General features: G+C 38.4%; 1 protein-coding gene and 1 non-coding gene across 2 annotated transcripts; both read left to right on the top strand.

The window, feature by feature from the left end:
• Window positions 1-2,310: 2,310 nt before the first annotated feature.
• Window positions 2,311-3,375, top strand: LOC130860540 (cyclin-G2-like). Its single transcript, XM_057748879.1, has one exon. It carries the CDS (start codon window positions 2,446-2,448, stop codon window positions 3,373-3,375), a length of 930 nt encoding a protein of 309 aa, XP_057604862.1. The 5' UTR covers window positions 2,311-2,445.
• A 13,780-nt stretch (window positions 3,376-17,155) lies between these two features.
• LOC130842301 (U6 spliceosomal RNA) lies at window positions 17,156-17,262 on the top strand. The gene has a single exon (XR_009050398.1). It is a non-coding gene; the product is annotated as a U6 spliceosomal RNA (small nuclear RNA).
• Window positions 17,263-22,082: the final 4,820 nt, after the last annotated feature.

Here is a 22,082-nt window from a genome sequence, read left to right as displayed (position 1 = left end):
CCTGCTTCCCTTTTCTCTTCTCTGCAGTGCTTCAGCTTCTTGTCCCCACAGTCCAATGCAAGCACTGAATCCAGGTCCTTAATAATGTGCTGATTGCTACAGGTGATTCTGACCAGATGTAATAATGCAGAATTAAATTCACCATTCTGATGAAAGAGGTAAAACAAATCCATTATACATTAATTCAAATTTAGTGCTAGTATAAATTGCAAGTATTTTAATAGAAAAAGAAAGAAAAGACATTACAATTGATACCACAGAAATACAAAGGATTGTAAGAGACTACTATGAATAATTATAAGCCAACAAATTGAACAACCTAGAAGAAATGATAAATTTCTAGAAACATACAACTTACCAAGACTGAATCATGACAACATAGAAAATTTGAACAGACCGGGTAATGTAAAGAGATTGAATCAGTAATCAAAACTTTTCAACAAACAAAAGTCCAAGACCAGATGGCTTTACTGGTGAATTCTACCAACCATTCAAAGAAGAGTTAATACCAATCCTTCTCAAACTCTTCAGAAAAATAGAAGAGGAGGGAACACTTCCAAACTCATTTATGAGGCCAGTATTACCCTGATACCAAAATCAGACAAGAAAAAAAAAATTACAGGTCAATATCCCTGATGAACATAGATGCAAAACCCTAAACAAAATGGTAGCAAACTGAATTCAACAATACATTAAAAGGATCATATACCATGATCAAGTGGGATTTATTTCAGGGATATAAGGATGGTTCTATACCTGCAAATAAAAATCATGTGATTATCTCAATAGATACCAAAAGCTTTTGACAGAATTCAATGTCCACTTATAAAAATTCTCAACAAAGTAGATATAGAGGGAATGTGCCTCAACATAATAAAGACCATATATGATGAGCCCATAGCTAACATCATACTCAAGAGTAAAAAATGGACAGATTTCCTCTAAGATCAGGAACAAGACAAAGATGTCCACTCTTGCCACTTTTATTCAACATAGCACTGGAAATCCTAAACCAGAACAATTAAGGAATAAAAGGAAATAAAAGACATTCAAATTGAAAAGGAGGAAGGAAAACTGTCTCTACTTGCAAATGACATGATATTATATATAGAAAACCCTAAAGACTCCACCAAAAAAAGTTAGAATAAATGAATTCAGTAAAGTTTCAGAATAAAATATCAACATACAAAAATCAGTTGTATTTCTATACATTGATAACAAACTATCAGAAAGAGAAGTCAAGGAAACAATCCCATTTAAAACTGCATCAAAAAGAATAAAATACCTAGGAATAAACTTAACCAAGGAAGTGAAAGACATGTACTCTGAAAACTGTACGTTGATGAAAGAAATTAAAGACAGATAAATAGAAAGATATTACATTCTCATAGATTGGAAGAATTAATACTTTTTAAGTGTCCATACTACCCAAAGTAATGTATTGATTCAATGTAATTCCTATCAAAATTCAATGGCATTTGTCACAGAAATAGAACAATCTTAAAGCTTGTATGGAACCACAGAAGACCCCAAATAATCAAACCAATCTTGAGAAAGAAGAACAAAGCTGGAGGCATAACACATAATCCTGATTTCAAACTACATTACAAAGCTATAGTAGTCAAAACAGTGTGGTACTGGCATAAAAACAGACACATAGATCAATGGAATAGAATAGAGGGCCCCAAAATAAACCCATGCATACACGATCAGTTAATTTATGACAGAGGAGACGAGAATTTATAGAGGGGAAAGGTTAGTCTCCTCAATAAATGGTGCTGAGAAAACTGGACAACTATATTTTAAACAATGAAGCTGGGGGGACTTTTCAAAACAGCGAAAACAAAACAAATCGGGGACCTTTAAAAGGCGCAGTGCGACTGGAAACTATCTCCTTCCGCTCCTCACACCCATCGCTCCCTTTACTTCCCCCTTCAGATCAGTCGCTGCGTAGAGCCGAGCCCAGGGTGCATCCTCAGGGCAAAGGCGAGCCGAGGAGGCCTTTACGGGAGACAGACACTTAGGGGAGGGACTCTTTTTGAAAGTGTGTTGCGGCAGCGACGGATCCCTCCGCAGGGAGTCACGTGCCCCGCCCCCTTGGAGGCGTCGAAAACTCAAAACAAAAACAAGGGGTTTACTGGGGCCTCGGCGGTGCTGGTGGCGTCTGCGGCGGTGGAGCCCGCAGTGGGACAGGGCTAGAGGGGTCGGCGCAGCGCCCCAGCCGGAGGGTGGGCGCGCGGGGCACGGGGATGAAGCCGGGGCAGTGAGGCCGAGGCGGCGGTGGGGGGGGGGGGGGGGGGAAGGGTCGGATGCCGGTCCGAGGGCACCGCTGAGGCGACGGGTCCCTGACCCCGAAGACAGGTCCGGACCGGTCCCGTCCGACCGTGTCGCCGAGCCCCTTCCGACCGTGACGCCGAGGACCGGTGGAGGCGCGGCTCCAGCACGATGAAGGATTTGGGGGCAGAGTACTTGGCCGGCCATGAAGGGGTTCAGCTCTTCACATTGCTGAACCTCTACCTAGAACAGGAAGAGAGATTCCAACCTCGAGAAAAAGGGCTGAGCTTGATCGAGGCTACCCGGGAGAATGATAACATTTTATGTCCAAGATTGAGAAATGCCAAAGTCGAGGATTTAAGGAGTTTAACCAATTTTTTTGGATCTTGCACTGAAACTTTTGTCCTGGCTGTCAATATTTTGGACAGATTCTTGGCTCTTATGAAGGTGAAACCTAAACATTTGTCTTGCATTGGAGTCTGTTGTTTTTTGCTGGCTGCTAGAATAGTTGAAGAAGAATGCAATATTCCATCTACTCATGATATAATCTGGATTAGTCAGTGTAAATGTACTGCTTCTGACATAAAACGGATGGAAAAAATAATTTCAGAAAAATTGCACTATGAATTGGAAGCTACTACTGCCTTAAACTTTTTGCACTTATACCATACTATAGTACTTTGTCATACTTCAGAAAGGAAAGAAATACTGAACCTTGATAAACTGGAAGCTCAGCTGAAAGCTTGCTGCTGCCGACTTATCTTTTCAAAAGCAAAACCATCTGTATTAGCTTTGTGCCTTCTCAATTTGGAAGCAGAAACTTTGAAATCCATTGAATTACTGGAAATTCTCCTGCTTGTTAAAAAACATTCCAAGGTTAATGACTCTGAGTTTGTTTACTGGAGGGAATTAGTTTCTAAATGCCTGGCGGAATACTCTTCTCCTGAATGTTGCAAACCAGATCTGAAGAAGCTGGTTTGGATTGTTTCAAGGCGCACAGCCCAGAACCTCCACAACAGCTACTATAGTGTCCTTGAGTTGCCAACAATACTGGAGGCGGGGTGTTTTGATGAAAGTGAAAGTGAGGAAGGACTCTTGTGAAGATATCAGCTGTGGAGAAGAGAGCCTCAGTGGCTCCCCTCACGGTGATCAGGAGTGCACTTTCTTCTTCAGTTTCAAAGTGGCGCAGACACTGTGCTTTCCATCTTAGAAATCTCATTGTTGCGGGTCCGAGTTTAAAGTGTGTGTACAGGTTTCAAAGCAATAAATGGGGGAGTAGGTAGTTTTCTGGTCCAGCCCCCACCTAGGCAGGAATTGCATAGACTCTGAAATACCTACCTTCTATTTATTATTCAGATCAGCTCTGGCCTATTTTCATATTTAATCCTAAGCCATCGAATGGGTTAGTGCCTCTTCAACAATTAACAATACTTTAGACATTGGCACTTTATTTTTGTCCTTGATCTTTAGCTACTTGGGGGAGGAGGGAAGGTGCTGATACCTTCAATTTATTATTTTTCAAGAAGATTTTTAAAGATGAATAGTGTAGCTTCAACTTTTTATAAAGCCTTCAGGTGTCTTTATTGAACAGATTGGGAGTGTGCAAGTGCTTCCCTAGCAGGGGCAGTGGATAATCCTTTAATGCTTTATCTTAGATCTCTCTCCCCCCCATTCTCAGAGCAGAGAATATACTCTGAAATGTCAAAAACTTTTTTTTGTTTTCTTGTTTTTGTTTTTTTAAATGATCAATGTTCTATCTGATGCAGACTCTAGAAACTTAGGAATTATGGTATTGACATTTCTGTGAATTTCAGTATGTAATATTTCATTTATTTGACGTTTCTGCCAAAACAGAAATAAGCAACAGACTAGGGTTGTTGGATAGTTGCATTCCTAATGCCTAAGTATCGTCAGACTATAGTATTATTTTAATGTTTTTAAAACAATCCATAATCTGCTAGTTTTGCATGTACCTGTATGAGAGCAGTGCAGCAAGTTGAACAGAACTAGGTAACTACGGAATGGATAAATGTTGATCTACTAGAACATTTTGTCTCATTTTCTTCTATTAAAGTCTGCATGATTACATTTTATTTGCTTTGTAATTCACATTTCAAAAATAATGGTATTGTGTATGGGTGCCAAGACTGAATATGAAGTGTAAAAATAAAACCTAAGTGTTTGTAGTAAAAAAAAAAAAAAAAAAAAAAGAATGAAGCTGGACCACTGTCTTATACTGTACACATAAATCAACTCAAATTCAATTAAACACTTGGACATAAGACCTAAAACTATAAAACTACTAGAAGAAAACAGGGAGTAAGCTCCTTGACTTTGGTCTTGGGAGTGATTTTTTGGATTTGACACCAAAGGCAAAGAGAAGAAAAACAAAAATAAACAAGTGGGACTACATTAAATTAAAAAGATCCTTAACAGCAGAGGAAAGCATCAATAAAATGAAAAGGTAACCTACATAATGGGAGGAAATTATTTGCAAATCATATATCTGATAAGGGGCTAATATCTAAAGTAAAGAAGTTATACAACTCAAAGCAAAAATAAATAATCCAATAGGCAAAATTAAAAATGAGCAGAGGAAGTGAATAGACATTTTTACCAAGAAGATGTGCAAATGGCCAAAAGGTACATGAAAAGGTGCTCAACATTACTAGTCATCAAGGAAATGCAAATCAAGTCTACAATAAGATATTACATCATACCTGTTAGAATGGTTGTCATCAGCAAGACAATAGATAACAAGTGTTGGTAAGAATGTGGGAAAAGGGGAACCCTTGTGCAGTGTTGGGAATGTAAATTGGTGCAGCCACTATGGAAAACAGTATGGAGTTTCCTCAAAAAGTTAAAAATAGAATTACCATATGATCCAGCATTTCCACTTCTGAACATGTATATGAAGGAAGTGAAATAACTATCTCAAGAGATATCTGCACCTCCATGCTCATTGCAGCATTATTTACAATAGCCAATACATGGAAGCAACCTAAGTGTCTATTAACAGATGAATGGCTAATGAAAACGTGATACACACAAACACAAATATTATTATTCAGTCATAAAAAAAAAAAAGGAAATCCTGCCATTTGCAACAACATGGATGGACTTTGAGGGAATTATGCTAAGTGAAATAAGTCAGAGAAACACAAATACCATATGGTCTCACATATATCTGGAAATTTTTTAAAACACACCAAACTCATAGGAAAAACAATCAGATTTGTGGTTACCAGAGCAAGGGGTGAGGGAGGGAAGGAATTAGATGAAGATGGTGAAAAGGTACAAACTTCTAGTTACAAGGTAAATAAGTACTGGGGATGTAATATACAACATGATAACTATAGTTAACACTGGTATGTATGAAAGTTGTTGATAGTAGATCCTAGGACATCTCATCATGTAGAAAATTTTCTTTCTTTTCCTTCTTTTTGTATATATATGAGATAACGGATGTCAACTAAACTTGTTGTGGTAATCATTTCAAAAAAAAGTTGCTACGAGGGTAAGTCTTAAAAGTTCTCATCACAAGAAAAAAATTTACATGACGTTATGGACGTTAACTAAACCTATTGTGATAATCATTTAGCAATATATATACGTATCAAATACTTATGTTGTATATACCTTAAATGAATGCAGCATTACATGTCAATTATATCTTAATAAAACTGGGGGGGAAGAAAAAGATAATTTAAAAGTTTTTTTTAAGGTTCAGGAGACTTGAGACTAAAAACTTCTTTTCTGCAATCTCAGGATATATAGGTGTGTGTGTCTGGGATGAAAAAGACACAGATTTTTTTTAAAAGTCCTCAGGCAACCAAAATAAAACTCTAAACTGCAACATAGTATTTGTCTAAGAGGCCTTTTACTGAAAAAGTATCTACCAAGAAAATGTGAATATTGCTGAATTGAGAGGGACTGGAAGCCCCACACAGGCAAGCAAGACAGCATTGGCCTAGGAAATAATAGGAGGTGTGATTTGCAAGGGGTTCTCAATGGGCACCACAGGGAGAAAGGCACGTTTGATCATCAGAATGTGAAAGGCAGAAAAAAGAAAAGAACCACTGAACAATTTGCGAGTGAAGCAATTTGACTATCAGTCTAGGTTTTTGTCCCATGAAATTGCCGTTGGGTGAGGCATAAGGCTTTGCATGAGCCTAGGAACTCATCTGCATAAATAAAATCGATATTTTGCATAAACTACTTTACAAGATATGACTCTTCTCATTCATAGAGAAAGGAAGAGGAACAGTAGAGTTGATGATCCTAAACAAGAACCCAAAATTTCATTTACTCTAGATTTGTACCCAACTACTTAAGCTCGGGAAAGAAAGGAATTATATATTTCATGCTGTCCAAATCTGTGGGAGAGCAAAGTATCCCATAATAAGATTTTACTGCGTTAAGCTTTGTTGCAATTTCTGTAACACTAACTAATTGATATGGGGGTGTGTGTGTGTGTGTGTGTGTTGGAGGGGGCGGAGAATAGTGCAAAAATACTGCATGCAGAAGCAATTTGAGGTTTCACAATTTGTTGTGGATAAGTCATAGCGTGGATGATAAAGCTACTGATAATTTTGGTTTGGTTGTCTAAACATTTCCTAGGGCCCATGACAGATTGATATAAAATTACTATGGAAGGTTGAAATTAATAAAATGTATTCTTTCAATTGCAAGGGGCTTTGGGTTTTGTTTTTCTTCTTTTTATTCCAAGTATAGAAATAGGATATAATTTTTTTTCTGGTGCACATGCTTAACTCCACTTCTTTGATGGGTAAGTTTCACCTCAAAAACATCAAAGGGCTTTCCCACCCCATCTAAAACTAGAAAATTTGTGACCTATGTTTTCAGAGACTTTGAAATATAAACTATATCCAGCTGTAGGAGCAACGTGGAAATGGATTGATCACAGTTTGAAAAAAATCAAGCTAGACCAACAAAATCTCTAGTCAAAACCTGTATTTGATTCAACTATCCCATTGGTACTATGAGCTATTAAAAAATGAAGAGTCTCCCTGGCTGAAGAATAAGTATACCAATTCCCCGCTTCCTTCCATTTCTGAAAACTTCTCAGAAATGTAAATGCACAGAGAGAGAAAATATAATAAATGTGCTCCCGTGGTGAGAATGAAAGAAAAGTTAGGCAGTAAATAACTCAGTGAGTTCATTGTGAATTCTCAAAACCTCTCTTTCAGCATTATACTCTTTTAAATGCAAACTCAAAGCAAAAAAAGGAAGTTCATCTCAGTCTGTCATTTATGACAGCAGTATGGAAGGATTAATAAATGTTATGAGACTTCCTGGAAAATAAAGACACTTTTCAGAGTGAATAAAAAGTATTTTTAATAGATACAAATACCATTTTCATCAACATAAGTTTTCAATTTCCCCCAAGGTGAATAGAGAGATAAAGGAGACAGCCAGGATAACTAGTTAGTTGTTTTATTGTATTATATACTCCAACACAAATGGCAGTTCAAGGGTTTGGTTTTCAGTGTTAACTGACATTGTACCTTCTCCATCTCCACACTCCCTGCTTCTAACACCTTCTCCCTTCTAACCAAGTTGATGCTTGAGAAGTGAAGCTGGGAACGCTCTCTGTAAACATCCACATATATTCTGTATATAAGTTTTTGAGATGTGTAGCATAAAGTTTTGCAAACCTCTGGTCCACATAATGGTTATCCCTGTGGACTGGGATCCTTGCATCAACATTCTCATCTCTACTGAGGCTGTTGTCAGATAGAATGAGGCTTGCTAGTTGATTCTCTATGGTTTAAGCCTGTGATCTCACATGCAGGACCCCTAGAGCTCCTTTCTTCTTTTATATTCTTCATGATTTAGTGTCATTGAAACCCAACTGAGATTCTCCCTGGCTACATGGGACTTTTACTTGCTTACTTTGGGATGCATCTGCTGCTGATTCGTAAGTGTCTCTATTCACTTCAGATTGTTTACTAGAATGTACCATTCAAACTTCTGTATAAACCCTCCTGGGACATTTTCATGTGCATATTCAGTTACTTGGGGATTATTCCAAATTATGTAGAGCCCCATAAGAAGATCTGCTAGAGTATGACTAAGCTTGGTCTGGGGCTGAAAGGCTCAGTTATCTAAAAAACATTCTTGAAGTGCCAATACACCCTGTTTTATTGCATATCTGTCTCTTCTATAATCTTTCTTGAAATTGATATGTCTGGATCCATTAACTCTGTTTCCACTCAGGAGAAAATTGAATTGGGTGAAGTTGGTAAAGGAGTGACTGTGAGTAGTATTTCCTGCTTATGTGTAAGTAAAGCAACACATAAAACAGCTTAGTGGATAGAATCCATGTAGTCAACTTAGATGTTTTTATATACATATTTTTTTATCGTGATATAATCTATATGCCATAAAATGCACAATTTTAAAGTGTACAATTCAGTAGTTTTCTAGTATATTCACAAATTTGTGCGGCCATCACCTCTATTTAGTTCCAGAACATTTTCATCAGCCTAGACTTCTTTTTGACCTTAAGTGCTTTTGCTTTGCAGTGGCTTAAGAAGATAGTGTTGTAGTCAGAATAATGCACAGAATATTAGGATTATATCCTAATCCCCAGAGCCTGTGAAGGTTAGGTTACATGGAAAAGGGAGATTAAGATTGCAGATGGAATTAAGATTGCTGATCAGCTAACCTTGAGATGGGGAGATTACCCCAGGTTATCTGCGTGGGCCCAGTATAATCACGAAGGTCCTTAAAAGTGAAAAAGAGAATCAGAAGAGTCTTTGGCAAAGTCAGAGAAGGAGATGTGGTGACAGAAGCAGAGGTCAGAATGTTGCAGTTGCTGATTTGAAGATGGCTGGAGAGGCCAGGTGCCAAGGAATGCAGGTGACCTATAGAAGCTGAAAAAGACAAGGAAAGATATTCACCCCTAGAGCCTCCAGAAGGAATGAAGCATTGCCAGCATGTTGGGTTTTGTCCAGCAAGGCCCATTTTTTGACTTCTGACCTGTAAGATAATACATTTGTGTCATTTTAGCCACTAAGTTTGTGGTAGTTTGTATGGGAAACTAATACAGATGAGGAAGGATAGTAAGTGGGAGAACGAAGAAAGGAGAAAGAGAGAGAGAGACAATTAGGTACTGTTTGCGTGTCTAACCCCTTTGATGATGTCCCAGAGAGCTGGCTCTGTCATTCACTTGATCCTGTTGATCTTTGAAAGAGTGGTTGAGAGTAGAGGCACTTTCATCATATGCTTATAGATCATTTGATGTACTTTGCCTGGTTAGAGTTTAGGAACTCCATTAATGGTAATATAAATGGACTAGAATTTTGACTGGTTTTGAGAGTTTAGTAAGTCTCTCAGAAGCTGTTAGGAAATTGAGTTTATTAGTCAAGGAGAACAAAGAGCTGCACACCTCCATCCCCAGTTATTGACTTCACTTCAGGTGAAGCTAACTGCAGGAGAAGAACCCCTGATAGTAATTAAATTACTTACCTGCCATCAAGAGGGAGCCGGGTAAGTAATTTGATTATTGCACTGTGACTCAGTTTATCAGCTGTTTAAAACCTGAAATCTGACAAGCTTTAAAATGGAAGAAACATGAATACTGATGTAATGTGCTTCTCATTTCTTTTTGAGAAAATTTTAAGAGTTTTTTTAAATTTTGTGGGTTTTTTTTTCTAAAAGCAAAAAATGAAATTAATGTTGAAATGTATTCTTTATATTCACTTTTGGAAATATGTTAAATATTCAATCATGCATCAAGATATCTTACTTTGCCAAAATTTTGGCAACGACTGGCAAATTTCTGGCCACAGGAAATATAAGAAAGCTAATTTCTCCTATGTTGGTTTGGATAAATACACTGCTGGTGAAGGCTCTGGACTGACACAGTCTCTTCCTCTGATCTCCACATGAGTGTTGGTCAAACCCTACTGAAGCCAGAGCACATGGGAATGCTGTGGAAATAATTCCTAATCTGTTTAGCCACGTAGGACAGATTATAAGGTAGAGCTGTAGGAACAAACAGCAGATGTTCAGAACATATGTGTCCTAACTGGCCTGATTCTAACCTTCCCCCATTCCCACCTCTTCGCAGCAACCAGAATGATCTTTCACAATAAAATTCACTTCCTACCATAACCCCGGTTAAAAAATCTAGGGTCTTCCCATTTTACCTTGAGTTCTATAATGAACAATCTCCATACTTTGTCCTTCAAGTTTCAATAAACATAATTTGGGTCCTACCCACTCTCCAACTTATCCAGTTTCACTTTTTCCCTTAAAGTCTTACACTTACTGTTCCATCTTTTGGGGAATCTTTTCCTTGACTTTTCATGTGTCTAGCGTCTTTATAGCCATCAAGTCTCAGCATAAATGTCACCTCCTCAGAGAAGTCTTCCATGACCACCCAGTTGCAATGCTGTTATTTCCTTAATAACACATAACACAATGTGCAGTTACATTATTCATTCACTTGTCTGTCTGCCTGTAATCTGTCTTTCACAGTGCAAAATAGATCCGTGAAGATGAGGAGTTTTCTTACTTTATCACCATTGTATCCCCAGTTACTATAATGGTGCTTGGCACAAAGTAGGTGCTAAGCAATTATTTGTTGAATGAATGAATGAATGGTTCCTTGTCAAAATACTTCAGAATCCCATACTATGTGTCAGTCATTTATTAATACAGCTAATTTCTCTATGTGCTTCTATCACCATGATGGTGCTGATAGTAAGCAGTCATCTGTTTCAAACTGACAAAGACTCGCTAAAAATCATAGCACCCTAGAAATCCTTCAAGACTAGGAAACGTAGTACAGCTCTTCAGGGAGTTTTTTGGAGGAAGAGACTGAGCAAACACAATGCTCTTGCTTAGGCTTTAAAGAAGCAGCAAAAGCAGAGCCTCAGATACAATGATCTTCAGTGAATTTCCTAAGAAAAGGAAAAATCAAGGAAAACTTGCAGGATCAGAATGCCTACTGTTGAGGACATGGAGATCATGTATGTATTCTTTGATTATTTTGAAAGCCCAGTCTCACAGTACAGCATTATCAAGTGTCAATAAAGTCACCTTTCCTTGCCAAACAACAAGAATATGAAAGGGGAAAGGAAGTCCCCTTCCTCCTGCTGTGTAGAAAACTGATCATAGAAAGGTGGCATAATTAGAACTCCTACAAGTCAATTTATTTGGTCAACAACCTCACAGATGAAAGTAGTGATGCTCATGGAAAGTGGGCCAAGGGGAAATATCTTAACCATGTCCACAGATAACTGATTAGTAATAGAATGAAGGTCTTCGGTCAAAGTCTTCATTTCACTTTTGGAATCACAGCGCAATAAAACAATCTAAAAATGAAACAGAATAAAATAATGTTTTAATATTTCATCATGCTTACTCCATACAGATGTACAGGTGTCAATAAAGAGGATATAGAGTTCATCAGTTTCCCTCTCAATCCCATTACCCTTACGAAGTTACTCAATTGACTTTATGTATTCTGTGGACTGATAGGTGTACTAATCCAGGCAGATAAACTGTTAGCCTTGAATCCTAAGGTGATTCTGATCATGCCATGCCCTTGGACATGCCATGCCTTAAATACAAGGTGTTCCATACTGAAGCTGATGCTCTAATGATGAGTATCCAACACAGGTCAGTGGATTTTTGTCAAAACCTCTTGACCCAATGTAGAGGGATGCTTGGTGCCTTCATGGTAGAGGCATTTCCCAGAAGCATGGGAAGAAGATCAGGGATATTAACTTTTGGTTTTCAATTTATTCTGGACAGGGCAAAGGTAATTCTTGAACTCTTATTTCTCTGTGAATATTCTATATTCTTTGTTGAATATTCAGAGACTTGAGGCTCAGAGGGATGTATGACTACAAGTGCCCTTTGGACACTCCAGCAGAAATTTCCTGACTGACCTCCCAAACCTATAATTTGCTTCAGAAGAACAGATGATATCTTCTTCCTGACTTGATTACGGTCCAGTCAAAGCATTTGGGAAGAACATAACACCATTCTCGAAGTTTTAAGTGGTCAAAATCACATGCAAGACTTTGAGTTCAAGTCAGTTTGGCCTAGGTCTTCATTCATTCTCCATTTACTAAATCATTCATTCAGTTGGCTGATCAACAAATACATGCTGAGACCTGCTTTATCTGCAATAGAGGATATAGCGAGGGATGGACAGCTTCCATCTAAATGGGAGAATTATAAATGTCATACATACAACAAGGCCATATATAAGCACAGACACTGCTGTTGATTCCACCAATGGAAAGAGATGACTGCAAATAGATCAGTAAAGGAAGGTTCAATTGAAAAAAAAATGATACCAGGGATCCACTTGGACAGGTGATTAACGTGAATACAGAGGAAAAACAGCAGATAAACAAGGTAGGGAAGAGTGCTAAGGCATGAATACACTGTCAGACCTGCTGCAGAGGGTTCTGATGTGGGCATACTGGAGGACATCATTAGAAATGTGTGTTGGAACCAGACTGGAGATCCTTGAATACCAATTTGGGCTTAATCTTCTAAATAGCAAGGAAATTCTAAATGTTCTTGAATAATGGATTTATAATATCTTTAAATTAGAATTGCCTTTAGAAGTCTAAGTAGTGCTCTCAGAAGATTGATATGAAAATGGTGGCTGGCTAGATTAGAGGACAGAGCCTGGAAGTGTGGAGATAAGAGACAGCTGATAAGGGCTTAAACCTAGAGTGGTGACTTCAGAAGTAAAAAGGAGTCTATTGTGAGAGAAGCTGTGATGAAAACTGACAGTCTTTTTTTTTTTTTCTCCTTATTCTTTGTGTGTGTGTGTGTGTGTGTGTGTGTGTTTTTAACTTATTTTGGCTGCACTGGACCTTAGTTACAGCATGCGAGATCTTTGTTGTGGCATGCAGAATGTTTAGTTGCAGCATGTGAACTCTTAGTTGTGGCATGTGGGATCTAGTTCCCTGACCAGGGATCAAAGCTGGGGCCCCTGCATTGGAAGCGCAGGGTCTTCACCATTTGGACCACCAGGGAAGTCCCAGAATTGACAGTCTTTAATGATGGATCATGAGATATAAGGAAGAAGAAGGAGTATAAGATAGATTCAAAGTTTCAACCCTAGGTGAACACAGCTATGGCGGTACCCACCATTAGAGAAGTCTTTTGGGGGTGGGGTTGAGGGTAGGTGATGATGATACTTACAGTTAGGTTCAGCTGAGGTAAGCAAGATATCCAAATGCATTTCCACTAAGTGGTTGGATTTTATGACTTCAATCCAGAAGTGTTCAAGGCTAGGGATGTGGATTTGGAAGTCATTTGTGTAGAGGATTCTGCCAGTATTGAAATTATGGTCTGAGAATAGCCACTGACTTATGAGAAGACACAGATACTGTGGCTCTCTTATGTGGACACACAAGAAAATTATTCCCTAGGTTTTTGTTATCCCAAGAGAGAAGAGTAGGCAGAGTATATTCCACAATTAGTACTTTTCCTTAGAAATCACAATAAATATAATAAAGTCAGTACATGTAATATAGAACAGTAAGGCCCATTCTTAATTTGTCTTTGCATTTCCTGTGCCTTGCATATAGTACGTGGCCCCCAAAAAACTTGTTGATTAAGTTAAATAAAAGATAGCTTTTAAGATAGTTAACATACATGTAAAAGGTATTGGGAAGGGTTTACAATGCTCAGTCTTTATCCTAAGTTCTTTTTTTGTTGAGAATATAGTAGAAAGTCCACAGAAGTTGGAAAAACTCTGGTTATTTTTTTTCCAAAAGGAATTAAAAATATGAGAAGTCTCCCTTTTGTACCTTAATGCATCATTAGTAAGAGTTTTGGGGACCAAAAAATCAACTTGAATCCTTATTGTTGCTGTTAACCTGCTAGGGCAGCACTAGTGCCGTGCCATAAAACTGAGGACCTGCTTATATATTCTTATTATTTGTCCCCTAAATCATAGAATCAAAATTTCAGAGCTGGAAAAATCTTAGTGCTTATCCATGTTCAAGGGTAAAAATTTAGAATTCTAATAGTTGTTTAACATCTACCAGTCTTATCTCCTGTGTCTTACCCCTCAAACCCAAACTGGACATTTGTAAGGTCTACAAACTTTGCTTGTTTGAAAGCCCCTGTATTAGCAGTGTATTCAATATATGGTATGTAATAAACACTTGTTGACTTGCATGCAAGTCTGCCAGACAAGCCCTAAACATATAAACACACACACACACACACACGCATACACACACACATGCAATACACACATTATAATTTGCTCAAGATAGGGATTAGAAAGTCTTTGGGGGTGCGTATTAAACTATAGTAAAATACTGTTGGTGTCAGTGAAGGTCACAGACTTCATGGAGAGCAAGGTAGCAAAGCAAATGCTATTTTTCATGGGAACTTTTCTGAAAGCATTGTCAAGATCGAAAAAAAAAAGGTTAAGAGTAAATGATTGGGTTTATAACTTGTCATTGGAAAATTTTATCCGTATATGCTCATTTACTGTATTTGTTTTTTATTTTTTAATTTACCAGTGTCTGCACAGAGACCTACCTACAGATTTCGCCTGAAGTAGCAAGGTGATGGTTTCTCAAAGGGATCCTTACAGTCACAACAGCAAAGACAGTGGCTGTCCCAAACACGAGGCTAGGTTTCTGTCACCTCCTGTGGAGAAATGCACCAGACAAAAATGAAAGGCAGTTTTAACAGAGTAAACGTTAAATTGTCGTCCTTCTGATTATGTTGAACACACACACAAAATGCTCAGAGGGTATGGAAATTCTTCAGAAGGACCTGTGAATTTAATAAGCACAGCTTCAGACAAAGCATTCACAGGGTCTCATATTAGACTGCAGAATCCAGTGAGGTGAAGGCCAGCAGACATGCATTCTAATGGCTCGGGCTGACTAGTGTTCATTTCATGGTGCTGCTCTGCCCTGCTGTGGGCATGCTGAGAAGTGCATGAGGGGACGGTGCTCAGAACTCGGAATCAGTGAAAGTAAATGCCTTTAGTCAGAGAAACAGGCAGAGCACAAATTAAAAAACAGAAGCTTCTCTTTTAATTAGAAATCCACACTAAATATTCATATTTTCTGAGTATAGTGTTGCTGGATGCAAAGATAAAATATAAATGACTTAGAGGAAAAGTGATCTGCAAATGTCAGGTTTTTAACTCATCCACTTATAAAGTTGAATTTAATGTTCAACTTATCTTCTAATTTTCCCAAGGTGAAATGTTTGATGGTGTACAAAACACGGTATGGGCTTAAATGTAAAAAGGAGAGATAATAATAATAATTAACATTCATTGAGCAATTACTATATATCAGGCTCCAGGTAAGTATTAATTTGTTTAATCTTCACAATAAACTCATAGGATGAGTACTAGCTCTTTGTACTCTTCAAAGTGCTTTCACATAAGTGTTTTCTATTGCTCCTTCACACAGTGTTTCTGAGGAAGACTGGGAGCCTCAAGATCACAAGACACCTCGAAGACCCTGAGATGAGTAGGTAGGACCCAACCCTATTGTGAGATTCAGAATCCGAGTCCAAGTATCCAAGCTCCCAGGGCAGCTTTTATATCACTTACACAAAGAAGTGTGGTTTACAGCCCTAAAGAAAAACCATTTACCAGACTAATCTTGATTAAGAAACCCCTATCAAAACTGAATAAACAAAAAGTATTATGAGTGCATCTGACAATTACGTTTTCTCTGTACTTTTTTCTTAATATTTATTTTTATTTTTTATTTGTTTGGTTGCACTGGGTCTTAGTTGCGCCAGTTGGGGTCCTTAGTTGTGGCTTGCTGGCCCCTTAGTTGTGGCATGCGAACTCAGTTATAGCATGCATGTGGTTCCCTGACCAGGGATTGAACGTGGGCCCCCTGCCTTGGGAGCATGGAGTCTTAACCACTGTGCCACTAGGGAAGCCCCTGTACTATTTTTAGTTTTTAACATTGTCAGAAGAATGATGCTGACTATATTATGAAACCAGTAAAGCATAGTTATTTATTCTATCATTTACTAAGCAAGCTTGGTTTCAGGTAAGTTAATTAAGCATTAAGTCCCATATAAAGGCCAGAAGTGAATTTGAACTTTCCCAAAGTTTTTCCCCTGTTGATCTGACCTACTTACTTAAATCCTGTTCCTAAAATCTACATGAGACTTCTCCAGGGGCTTATAATAATGGCTTGGTCCTAACCAGCTATCCACTTTCAGCTTGGTTTTGGGTTTTTGTTTATGTTTTCATTTTGTTGTTTTGTTTCAGTTTGGTTTTTTGTTCCTTTGGGGCAAACAATGACCATCATTTAGATTTGTAACCTTCAATCTTGCGGTAAATTATATTTGAAAACTGCATTCTAAATTTAGCTTGATTTCATTAGCAAGCTTCTCAAGGTAAGGTATTTTACGTATTTTCAGACTGACTGCTCATATGACAGTTTACAACACCTGCAGATTAACAAATGCAAGGGCTGGATCAAATTAACATGGACTTGACAGAACAGGGTTACAAATTTATACCTGGGTTACAAATTTTATCTGCAAGTTAACTGTATGGAAATTGTGATGGGTTTTCCAGTTTAAAAGTTAACACTAAAAGCATTTATTTTTAGCAGAGCATTTGTTGTTACAAAATTATTAATCACTGGATCCCCACAAGACCTCTGCAAGAAGGGGCCCCATGCGAGCTCTGAACCTTCAATTAGCTCACCTTTCTTCGTGGGACATGAAGAAAGGTGCACAGGACCACCAGGATGAGCCCACCCAGAGTCTGTCAACTTCTATTGGTACCTGGGCTCCCAGTTCACTGGGGTTGGGTGTGTAGGGGTCCTTTGTAGGGAGGTGGAAGGAGTATGGTTATAAGAGCCAGGGTATAGTGCTCGCTTCGGCAGCACATATACTAAAATTGAAACGATACAGAGAAGATTAGCATGGCCCCTGCGCAAGGATGACACACAAATTCGTGAAGCGTTCCATGTTTTTAGCTACATGTAAAAGAATGAGATTAGAACACTTCCTAACACCATACACAAAATAAACTCAAAATGGATTAAAGACCTAAATGTAAGGCCAGACACTATAAAACTCCTAGAGGAAAACATAGGAAGAACACTCTTCGATGTAAATAACAGCAAGATCTTTTTTGATCCACCCCTAGAATAATGGAAATAAAAACAAAAATAAGTAAGTGGGACCTAATAAAACTTCAAAGCTTCTGCACAGCAAAGGAAACTGTAAGCAAGACGAAAAGACAACCCTCAGAATGGGAAAAAGTATTTCTAAACGAATCAACAGACAAAGGATTAATCTCCAAAATATATAAACAGTACATCCAGATCAATATCAAAAAAATAAACAACCCAATCAAAAAATGGGCAGAAGACCTACATAAGCATTTCTCCAAAGAAGACATATGGATAGCCAAGAGGCACGTGAAAAGCTGCTCAACATCACTAATTATTAGAGAAATGCAAATCAAAACGACAATGAGGTATCACCTGACACCAGTTAGAATGGGCATCATCAGAAAATCTACAAACAGTAAGTGCTGGAGAGGGTGTGGAGAAAAAAGGAACACTCTTGCATTGCTGGTGGGAATGTAAATTGATACAGCCACTATGGAGAATAGTATGGAGGTTCCTTGCAAAACTAAAACTAGCACTACCATATGACCCAGCAATCCCACTCCTGGGCATATACCCAGAGAACACCATAATTCAAAAAGACACATGCACTCCAATGTTCATTGCAGCACTATTTACAATAGCCAGGACATGGAAGCAGTCTAAATGCTCATCAACAGCTGAATGGATAAAGAAGATGTGGTACATACATACAATGGAATATTACTCAGCTGTAAAAAGTAATGAAACTGGGACATTTTTAGAGACATGGATGGACCTAGAGACTGTCATACAGAGTGAAGTGAGTCAGAAAGAGAAAAACAAATACTGTATATTAACACATATATGTGGACTATATAAAAATGGTACAAATCAACCAGTTTGCAAGGCAGAAATAGAGACACAGATGTAGAGAACAAACATATGGACACCAAGTGGGGAAAGCAGGGAGGGTTGGGGGGGGAACGAATTGGGACACTGGGATACCAAATTGTACACTCTAAATATATGCAGTTTATTGTAAAAAATTAAAAAATAAAAAGTTTAAAAAAAAAAAAGAGCCAGGGTATAGGCACTCTGTGCACTACCTCAGGGGAAAAAGAAAAGAAAGGGGTAGCCTGTGGACTTCCCTGGTGGCGCACTGGTTAATAATCTGCCTGCCAGTGCAGGGGACATGGGTTCAATCCCTGGTCCGGAAAGATGCCACATGCCGCAGAGCAACTAAGCCTGTGCGCCACAACTACTGAGCTTGCACTCTAGAGCCCATAAGCCACAACTATTGAGCCCACATGCCACAACTACTGAAGCCTGAGTGCCCAGAGCCCATGCTCTGCGACAAGAGAAGCCATGGCGATGGGAAGCCCATGCACCACAGCGAAGAGTAGCCCCTGCTCACCGCAACTAGAGAAAGCCCACGCACAGCAACACAACCAACACTAAATAATAAATTAATTCATTAGGAAAATGGATAGCCCATGGACCTGGAGCTGAGCTGGGGACCAGTCCTCCCTGCAGTGCCACGTTGCAGGAAATTGAACTGAACTTAGCCTTCCAGGGTGTTATGAAGGTGTATCAGCCAGAAAGGAGGCCAGAAAAGAATATTTTACTCAAATATTTATTGGCTAGATTTTTTAAAACAAAAGGATGAAACTGACAAAACTTGGCAAGATACAGAACCAGGTAACATACATTAGAGGCACTAATAACACCTAGTAATTACATAAAAATGTGTTCATCCTGGGGAAAATAGAATACAAATCAGTTATTGAGGCACCTTTTTTGCCTGTCAGATGGGCAGTAATTAAAAGATTGATAAAATGTAATGTTGGAGTGAAAATACCTCACTGCAGAATGGGAAAAAAAATATTTGTAGACCATGTATCTGATAAGGGACTTGTATCCAGGATATATAAAGAACTCTTACAACTCACTAATGAAAAGACTGCCCAAAATGGTCAAATGTCATTAGGGGGTATGTGCTGTGTAATCAGCAAAAGAAGCACAGGAACACACATACTTGTAAATCTTACTAAAACCTTATTAAAATGATTGGCTAAAGTACCACGTGATTAGCCATCCACAATGGGGAGAGAAGTCCTCTTGTCCCACATCTGCCACATAGTCCCTATAGAAGAGGAGGCACTGGCTGGGTGGGCAACCTCGGGTGAGCCCCTGCAACCTGGGTGTGCTGCGTATCTTCCTGACATTGTGGGTCACCCAGGCGAGCAGCTGGTCCTGAACACCTGCCTTCGTGAGGTTTTCCCCTCTGTTTAGTCTCTCACTTGCACCTCACAAGATGCTACATTTCTAGCCTCTTCCCTGAAGAAAAATAGAGATTAATTACAGCTCCCTAACAGATCTATGAATTTTTTAATGTGTCACCTAAATGAAATTTAATGAGTCCCCAAAGTACATGACTAATGTTTATGAAAAGCACTCACTACAAGTATAATTGTTCCATGTAAGTGGCCTACTAGAGCTTCTAACTAGATACTGCACTTGGATAAAAAACACGCTTCTGGAAAATTAACATTAGGCTACAAAACGTGAATAAATAAAGCTTTCTTTCCTCTACTTGAGTTATATCTTTATTATTTGCTAAGACTGTCTCCCAATTTGCAACAGAAGCAGAAGTTCTCTAACCTCATTAGTCATTCAGGGAAACTAAAGCAGTTCACAAAGCCTCCGGGGATGATTCCCACCATCTAGAGGCTGGTGTTGTCTACAAGGGAAAAATCACTGTTGACAAGTAAAAGACGTCTATCTGCTGGAATGCCATTGATATAACAAGAAAGATGTGCTCTCAAGGCACAGACACATCCTCTCCTCGAAGATAAGGGCTGCAGTAAGCACAGAGCACAGCATTAACAAATCATTCTCCTATAAAAGGAGACAGGCATTCTGCTGTTCACTATCGAAAACATCATTGCAAAAGGTAGAGATAACATAAAAGGACAAGATGCTGAACTGTTAGAGACAGTGGCTCCCTCCCTCTAAATCAACCCCCAGTATGTAGGGAAGGAAAACTCTGAGAAATCCTTGATAGGGGAAGTGCTTTGAACTGGTTTGTGCAGGGTATGGTGGCTTTAGCCCCAAACAGGAGGCAACCCAAAAGGAAAAATATTGGAGTTCTGGTTCTGCTTCTCCTCTGCTGCTGTCTTGGAACAAATACTGCCCATTCCCATGCCTGAAGTGACTCAGATCCACTGGTATGCTGGAGCTGGTATAGTGCTTCTCAATAGCTAATTGTTAAATTGTCAGGAATTTTGCAAGCCAGTTTTTAAATACAGTCATGATTAAAAATTAAATTATACAAACTTACAATTAAATAAGTTATATTAAAAACAAAGGCAGCACTCATGTTCATAGCAGCATTACTTACAATAGCCAATAGGTAGAAGCAACCCAAATGTCTATCAACAGATTATGGATAAACAAAATGTGGTATATACACACAATGGAATATTATTCAGCCTTAAAAAGGAAGGAAATTCTGACATCCTACAACATGAATGAACCTTGAGGGCATTATGCCAAGTGAAATAAGCCAGACACAAAAAGACAAATACTGTGTGATTCTACTTAAATGAGGTATATAGAGTAATCAAAAAACCACCAGAGTAGAATGGTGGTTTGCCAGGAGTTAGGGGATAAGAGGAATGGGGAGTTGTTTAGTGGGTATAGGGGTTTAGTTTTGCAAGGGAAAAATTCTGGAGGTTGGTTGCCCAGCAATGTGCATAAACTTAACAATTACTGAACTATCCACTTAAAAATGGTCGTTAGCAAGTTTTATGTTATGTGTATTTTACCACAATTAAAAGTTTAAAAATTAAATTTTTTTAAAAAGCAAAGGCAATAAAATCTCAGTTTCCTGGTTTTCATAGTATTAGATAATTATGTAAGATAATACTATTGGGGGAAATGGGTGTTAACACAGAAACTCCCTGTGCTATTTTACAACTTCTCATGAGTCTATATTTTAAAATAAAAAGGGTTTTTGTTTTGTTTTGATTTGTTTTGTTTTGTTGACAACAAAGGTACTGGCTTTTATTTATTTATTTTTTTAAGTTCTTTATTGGAATATAATTGCTTTACACTCTTGTACCAGCTTATGAGGTACACCAAAGAAAAAGGGTTTTTTAAACAATAAATACTCAAAAGTCACTCACTTCCTAATTATTATACTATAATTTGCAATTATCAATATTCTTGAGATTATTTGTATCTATTGTACTTGTATGGTGGAAACTCTATATAATATTGTGCTACTGCACATCTCCCAACTCCACTTTCAGTTGGCAGCTTGAAATCGGCCCTGACTTTATATCATGAAAATAGGCAAACCCTACTAATCAGGACTTCCATCTAACAACCCCCAGCTGGTTGTTAAGTCTTTACCAGCAGCCTGTGGTCCAGGTGTTCTCAAGCTTAAAGTTAGTTTGACAGTGAAGTCTTGTGCTTTTGAGAGCATGAGACAGATAATTGACCTCAAGCAATTGCTTAGAAACTTCAGAGCTGGGGAATTACAACCAAGGAGTACCCTCTCCTGCTGTTTTTCCCAGGGAGGCTGTGATAGTTAATTCTATGTGTCAACTTGACTGAGGTAAGGAGAGCTAAAAAAACATTTCAGGGTGCATCTGTGAGGGTGTTTCCAGGAGAGTTTAGTGTTTGAATCAGTAG

The sequence above is a fragment of the Hippopotamus amphibius genome, chromosome 1 (genome assembly GCF_030028045.1).
Source record: "Hippopotamus amphibius kiboko isolate mHipAmp2 chromosome 1, mHipAmp2.hap2, whole genome shotgun sequence".
Taxonomy (NCBI): domain Eukaryota; kingdom Metazoa; phylum Chordata; class Mammalia; order Artiodactyla; family Hippopotamidae; genus Hippopotamus; species Hippopotamus amphibius.
The sequence above is the reverse complement of the archived record's forward strand: the minus strand, read 5'-3'. Positions and strand labels throughout refer to the sequence as shown.

Bases quoted from the DNA above. Each gene is read 5' to 3' on its own strand.
- LOC130860540 (XM_057748879.1), top strand. From the start codon at position 2,446: ATGAAGGATTTGGGGGCAGAGTACTTGGCCGGCCATGAAGGGGTTCAG.